We start from the raw sequence: 7511 nt of genomic DNA, 5'->3' as shown, positions 1-7511 counted from the left end.
GACGCTCTTATCCAGAGCGACTTACAAATTGGTGCATTCACCTTATGACATCCATGAGAATACCTTACAGTTTATCATAACATAATTTATTAACCCTTTAAAATGCATAAGGCCTTGGTTTAACGCTCTTTAGATTTGTTTAATGATGATTGATGATAATGATTTATGTTGATTAATAAAATCAAATGCTTTGTGTGAAAGCTCTCGGAAGCCAAATCCCCGAAACACTGTCAGACAGCGCCTCCTGCTGACCTTACATTATAAATACAGTCACAAATGTTGACATGGACCCTCGAGAGAATGAGTTACAATAAAAGATGGCGGAGGGAAGGAACCGTGGAAATTATATGGGCTGAATAATTTCAAAGCAAAACATACAAAAAAGTATCCTTTGTGGAGACGGAGGAGAGTGTACAAAGGCAGAGGAGAGATGACTGTTGTGTGACGCAGGGGCTGTTGGATATTTTTTTTACTGCAACAGAAGAGTGGACCGAAAGCCTTTCGCATAAAAAGACAAAAAACAAAATAAGACAGAAATGAACGGGGTACGTTGGCTGTAGCTGGCATGGTTAGCCAGCTAATCTAGCTGTATATGTTATCCTCTCTAACCCGGCACTAGCTAGCTACTCTATCGGTTGAATTAGCTTATGGTCGAAATTAAAAGTTAGTCGCTTTCAGTGGGCAATAGGCATTTGTAGCTGAATTATCCAGTCACGTTTGGCATGTTGTCGAAAACAGCCGTGTCACAATTTAACGTGATAAATGAAGGGATTCAGCTAACAACTATGGAGCCCGTAAAGGTGCATCAAAACTGACCGAGAGACTGAAAAATCAGCTTGTCTGATTTGTCACTTTACAACTGGTTGGTCACTTTACATGTTTACATACTTTTACCCACTCTATCTATATAATGTATTCTAGTCAAGGCTTATCTTATATAACCACAGCTGTACACACTTTCTATTAATTTACTGTGTATATATATATATACACACACACACACATTGAGTGTACAAATAATTAAGAACATCTTCCTAATATTGAGTTGCACCCCTTTCGCCCTCAGAACAGCCTCAATTTGTTGGGTATGGACTCTACAAGGTGTCGAAGCATTCCTCACGGATGCTGGCCCATGTTGACTCCAATACTTCCAACAGTTGTGTCAAGTTGGGTGGTGGACCATTCTTGATACACACAGTAAATGGTTGTGTGAAAAACCCAGCAGCGTTTGCAGTTCTTGACACACTCAAACCGGTGCGCCTGGCACCTACTATCATACCCTGTTCAAAAACACAATTAAATATTTTGTCTTGCCCATTCACACTCTGAATGGCGCACATACACAATCCCATGTCCGAAGGCTTAAATCCAATCCTTCTTTAACCTGTCTCCTCTCCTTCATCTACACTGATTGAAGTGGATTTAGCAGGTGACGTCAATAAGGATCATAGCTTTCACCTGGTCAGTCTGTCATGGAAAGAGCAGGTGTTCTTAATGTTATTGTTCATTTTGATATTATTTTTATGAATTGCGTTTGTAAATTTACCCCCCTTTTCTCCCCAATTTTGTGATATTACAATCTTGTCTCATCGCTGCAACTCCCCAACAGGCTTGGGAGAGGTTAAGTTCAAGTCATGTGTCCTCTGAAACATGACCTGCGAAACCGTGCTTCTTAACCCCCACTCGCTTAACCAGGAAGCCAACCGCACCAATTGTGTTGGAAGAAACCCTCCCCTAATCCGGACAGCGCTGGCCCAATTGTGCGCCGCTCTATGGGACTCCCGGTCACGGCCGGTTATAACACAGCCTGGGATCAAACCCCAGGCCCCAGGCTGTAGTGATGCCGCGATGCAGTGCCTTCAGTCTGCTCCACCACTCGAGAGGCCCCGTTCTGATATTTCTTAATTTATTTTTGTATTATGTGTGTATTGCTAGATATTACTGCACAGTTGGATCTAGAAACACAAGCATTGTATTGCACCTGTGATAACATCTGCAAATTTGTGTACACAACCAATAAACTTTGATTTGACAGTCGCACACACATACACAAAGCAACAAATAATTGATGGCGTCCACCTCTTTCTTTGACAGGACATGTTACTAAACAGCCACTCCATCACTCTCCGAAACCAGAACCACAGCAAGTCCAAATCACCTGCCCTTGATGAGATGACCATCAAACTCATACAGGAGGGAAAGTACACAGGGCGCTGCTCTATACAGAATGATGCACAGAGACAAGGTGACGGTATGTAGTGTGTCGTAGCCTGATTATTTAACTACTGCAGTGCATTCACGTCCTACTCTTTCCATTATGCAGTTCTGCTTGATCAGTTATCTTGTTGAGTGTGCAACAGATCTTGTTGATTAATCCACTCAAGTTGCAAGTGTTTGATCAATGTATTGTGTATAATTGAAAAGGCCTAGATGTGTAAATTCAGTGTAGAGACTTTTTATTTGCATTGTGAATGCCAAGTAGGTAAACTTAAAAGGTTTGTTAAGAGGTTGGCTTCATCAGGATCCATCACTTCAGCCCTCCTTTACAAGTCAAATCTTCTCATCACAAGTAAGAAGGAGCTGGGGGATTTGGTCTGAGCAGCATCTCAACAGTTTAAAGGGGTTTCCTCTCCTCATTTACCATTTTACATTGGTGTTCTTAAGCAGACTTTCCTCTCTGCTTTCCCCACCCAGTAGCCAGGAAACTGAACTCTGAGGCGGCATTCGTCCTGAAGCTGGCGGATTGTGAGGAGAGCCACAGCCAGCGGCCCTGCAGGACAGAAGAGCACCAGGCCCCCCAGCAGCTTCTCCACTTCTCCCCAGTCTCCTGCCTCCACGCCCCATCCGAGCACTCCTCCCCTCCTGCCCCCAGTAACATCACCCACACCCTCCTCGCCAACAGCACCGCCGTTCACCTCGCCAACCAAAGGAGGGACATCCGACGCAAGGCCAAAGGAAAGAAGTCAACACTTAGAATGTAAGCTACCACTGGATATCATCAAAAACATCTGGTGTTTTCATACCTTGGGATGTCATAAATGCATGCACTAATCTGGAGCATGTAGATCATTAAGTAAAAGGGTGTATTTGGATTGAGACTGGTGAACTGCACATAGTTGGCACTTCTCCCATGTGTACCTATCTGGAGTACACTAAACTGAACTTGAGGTAGTGGAAGCTTGGGTACTTGTGTTTTTCTGCTTCCAACAACGCCTACATTGTTGACTTGCCAAACAGAATCAATTTGTCAAAACCTGTTTGGCAAGAAAGTTACAGATTTGCTGAAGTAGAAACAGGCTAGCACCCATATATGTTTCTGTTGGACACATTGTGCTTCTGTTGGACACATTGTGCTTCTGTTGGACACATTGTGTTTCTGTTGGACACATTGTGTTTCTGTTGGACACATTGTGTTTCTGTTGGACACATTGTGCTTCTGTTGGACACATTGTGTTTCTGTTGGACACATTGTGTTTCTGTTGGACACATTGTGTTTCTGTTGGACACATTGTGTTTCTGTTGGACACATTGTGCTTCTGTTGGACACATTGTGTTTCTGTTGGACACATTGTGTTTCTGTTGGACACATTGTGTTTCTGTTGGACACATTGTGTTTCTGTTGGACACATTGTGTTTCTGTTGGACACATTGTGCTTCTGTTGGACACATTGTGCTTCTGTTGGACACATTGTGCTTCTGTTGGACACATTGTGTTTCTGTTGGACACATTGTGTTTCTGTTGGACACATTGTGTTTCTGTTGGACACATTGTGTTTCTTTGGACACTGTTGTGCTTCTGTTGGACACATTGTGTTTCTGTTGGACACATTGTGCTTCTGTTGGACACATTGTGCTTCTGTTGGACACATTGTGTTTCTGTTGGACACATTGTGTTTCTGTTGGACACATTGTGTTTCTGTTGGACACATTCTGTGCTTCTGTTGGACACATTGTGTTTCTGTTGGACACATTGTGTTTCTGTTGGACACATTGTGTTCTGTTGGACACATTGTGCTTCTGTTGGACACATTGTGTTTCTGTTGGACACATTGTGCTTCTGTTGGACACATTGTGCTTCTGTTGGACACATTGTGTTTCTGTTGGACACATTGTGCTTCTGTTGGACACATTGTGCTTCTGTTGGACACATTGTGCTTCTGTTGGACACATTGTGCTTCTGTTGGACACATTGTGCTTCTGTTGGACACATTGTGCTTCTGTTGGACACATTGTGCTTCTGTTGGACACATTGTGCTTCTGTTGGACACATTGTGCTTCTGTTGGACACATTGTGCTTCTGTTGGACACATTGTGCTTCTGTTGGACACATTGTGCTTCTGTTGGACACATTGTGCTTCTGTTGGACACATTGTGCTTCTGTTGGACACATTGTGCTTCTGTTGGACACATTGTGCTTCTGTTGGACACATTGTGCTTCTGTTGGACACATTGTGCTTCTGTTGGACACATTGTGCTTGTTCACTTTCACAAGAATGTGGACATGGCTCATATGTACCCGTAGATTTAAAAATGGTATTGATTGTTAATGTCAGTGCATACGTTTCCTTTCCAGGGCAGAGAGCGGAAATTCCCAAAACCGCAAAGTAACAGACTACTATCCTATAAGGAGAAGCTCCAGGAAAAGCAGATCAGAGCTGAAGGTGAGAGTAAAGGGCATGTATTACCTTGTACCACTAAAATATTGACCAATATCATGCTGTTGTTATTAAGCAGTGTCCTGTACAGCGTATTGAAAGATAAACAAAGCTAGTGTGGAATGAGAACCTAGTTTACATTTACATTACATTTAAGTCATTTAGCAGACGCTCTTATCCAGAGCGACTTACAAATTGGTGCATTCACCTTATGACATCCAGTGGGACAGTCAATTAACAATAGTGCATCTAAAACTTAGGGTTGTTTGAACACCCGTCATTCTGTTTTATCAGTCGCTCAGGGTTCATAAGGTCACGAAAAGTCATGGCATTTTAAAATGGCATTTTCCAACCCTGGAAAATGACCAAATCTGAAAAGTTTTGGGAAAGTCATAGAAATTAATTTAATAATTTCTGTTAATGTAATTTATTTACGCAGGTTTATAAAATGTTTGATCAATCAAACAAAAATCAACATATCAGCCAGGATCGCAATGACAATTTAGCGTGCCTGTGTTTGCACACATCACCTGCATGCCATTAAGTTGTTTGATGCAGTGTTTCTGCTGCAGTCATTTAGCCATTTTAGAATTAGGCTGTAACGTAATAAAATGTGGAAAGGGGGAAGGGGTCTGAATACTTTTCGAATGCACTGTATGTCTGCCTCGCCGCTCACAGAATGGAATTTGCAACACAACAAGCTCCCAGGTTTTTAAAGTGTTCAAATGTTTTCGACCCACAATGTAATTGTTCTGAACCGCAACCCAACCCCCGGGTTGAAAGAATGTGTTCAGGCCACCCGCCAGCTGATTTTCAGAGGAAACACTGGTTTGAGGGCTTTTTGTTTGTTTATTTATCAACAAGGATTTGGTATATTTTGACCAAACAAAATATCAAACAAAGCTGACCCTTTTATGTTTGCAGTGTAACTTTGTTCTTCCTAAATGGAAAAGGTTCATAAAATGTATAAGATGAAATTGACTATAATGGCATTAGCAACTATAAGGACTTGTGTTCTTCAATTAGTCTTATGACATAGTGATCATTACATGTCCTCTGTGCTTGTCTTCTCATAGTGTGAACAAAAGAAACACATCGATGATCTGATCATAAATGGGGTCGAGGAAGGAATGGAGGTACACTCATTGATCACAGCTTTTGAAACTTCACTATCAGACTGGCATGATTATTTGCAGACATGACATGCATCTCACATGCAATGTCCCCCCCCCCTCCCCTGATTATTTAGAAATGCTTTGTTACCTTTTTTTAGCTTGTCATTTTTTTTAGCTTGACTTTTGGACTATATTATATTCCAATATCTGAGTGAAATGTATCTGGTTCAGGTGCAGCATATTGATGGGAAGGGTCGAGGAGTGTTTGCCACCCAGTGTTTCCAGAAGGGCCAGTATGTAGTGGAGTACCATGGAGACCTGCTGCAGATCACCGATGCCAAAACAAAGGAGGCCGAATACGCTCTCAACCCTACCACCGGCTGCTACATGTACTACTTTCAGTATATCTGCAAAACCTACTGGTAGGTCAAAACACTTCCTCTTTTATGTGTGTGGCATTTCTGGCATAGCCGCAAAGCAATTTCAGTGTTCTCAATGTTTGCAGCACTAATGCAGTCTTTGTTTTAGTTTCATGATACAATATATTTGCAATCATAACCAACGTGTTAGATTAACTTAATACCAGCATTCTTTCAATTGCTTCTTCCTCTAGTGTGGACGCCACGAAAGAAACTGGTCGCATGGGTCGTCTGATCAACCACAGTAAGAACGGCAACTGTCAAACCAAACTCCATGATATCAACGGGATACCTCACCTCATCCTGGTGGCATCGCGAGATGTCGATGAGGGCGAGGAGCTGCTCTACGACTATGGTGACCGCAGCAAATCTTCCATCGCATCCCACCCCTGGCTTAAACATTGATGGAGACAGCTCGAAGAAGAATGCTAACACACATGGTTTCTTAATAGATTGTTTTTTTAATGTAAAAATTGCCTTAGCAACAGAATGTGTTAGCACATTTTTTTCAGAGGGGAATGGGTGTGTGTGTGCGCACAACCTAGGAGGAGGCCGTTTCGAGGATGGGTTAGGTTACAGTGACTTACACACATTTAGATCCAGATACATCTTCTAAATGTTTGCTGACATCAATACTTTTTAATATATTTATCCGTCTATATGAAACATGCTAGTTTTTTCCAGCACATTTCTTGTAGTATATTTTGTATAACTGGTAGAGCAGTGCTTCCACGGCATGCAGGTTGTAGTTTAGTGTAATGCATTTTTATACAAAGTTTTTCATAATCGGTTGTATACTAGTTAGTTGCTCAGCAATAATTATATTTATGGTGCCAGAGCCCTTTCTGATTGATGCAGAAATATGAGATGCAAACTTATGAGCCCTCTTGAAAAGTTTCCAAAAACTGGAATATGATTACAACCATTGAAACTTACAATATTTTAAATGTAAATTTTATGCCATGTTAAGTAGAGTTGTTTTATGAACTTGAACAAATCTATACCTAACACACAAAACTGTAAAAATGTCCACAAACAAATGCTCCACCAGGAAGTATTTAAATAAATATGTATGCTCGGGTGGAGGCATTGTTGAATAAACATGTTTTATGCAAAGTATATATTTTTTCTCTATTTTATTACTTGTATTACTACTGTCCTGAGAGCATCAGACAGATCACCTCTGTTATTTGATGTGATGATTGCATGAGGTTGTCCTTCCCTGAAACACATTGATATAAAAGGTTTTATTAATACACTGTTTAAAGGCACAGTAACACCTGTTTCTATTTAAAAACGTCTATAGAAGGACTTGCTTTATT

General features: G+C 41.3%; 1 protein-coding gene across 4 annotated transcripts; it reads left to right on the top strand.

The window, feature by feature from the left end:
- The first annotated feature begins 283 nt into the window (after positions 1-283).
- On the top strand, positions 284-7308 carry kmt5aa (lysine methyltransferase 5Aa). Of its 4 annotated transcripts, none has more exons than XM_046305597.1 (7): positions 284-545; positions 2095-2245; positions 2698-2977; positions 4574-4661; positions 5732-5791; positions 6002-6192; positions 6384-7308. In XM_046305597.1, the coding sequence occupies exons 1-7, from the start codon at positions 537-539 to the stop codon at positions 6592-6594; spliced, it is 990 nt and encodes a 329-aa protein (XP_046161553.1). In that variant the 5' UTR covers positions 284-536; the 3' UTR covers positions 6595-7308. The 4 variants fall into 4 exon arrangements, with proteins under 4 accessions (XP_046161553.1, XP_046161552.1, XP_046161551.1 ...); XM_046305596.1 differs by having other exon boundaries at positions 2095-2251; XM_046305595.1 differs by having other exon boundaries at positions 2095-2251; positions 2695-2977.
- Positions 7309-7511: the final 203 nt, after the last annotated feature.

Source organism: Oncorhynchus gorbuscha, linkage group LG16, assembly GCF_021184085.1.
Source record: "Oncorhynchus gorbuscha isolate QuinsamMale2020 ecotype Even-year linkage group LG16, OgorEven_v1.0, whole genome shotgun sequence".
NCBI classification, from domain to species: Eukaryota; Metazoa; Chordata; class Actinopteri; order Salmoniformes; family Salmonidae; genus Oncorhynchus; species Oncorhynchus gorbuscha.
Note: the sequence above shows the minus strand (reverse complement) of the source record. Positions and strands in the feature narration are given on the sequence as shown.

Coding starts and splice junctions, on each gene's coding strand:
- kmt5aa (XM_046305595.1), top strand. Junction 2,252..2,694: donor TGCACAGAGACAAGGTGACG/GTATGTAGTGTG, acceptor TTCCCCACCCAG/TAGCCAGGAAACTGAACTCT. Junction 5,792..6,001: donor GGGTCGAGGAAGGAATGGAG/GTACACTCATTG, acceptor TATCTGGTTCAG/GTGCAGCATATTGATGGGAA.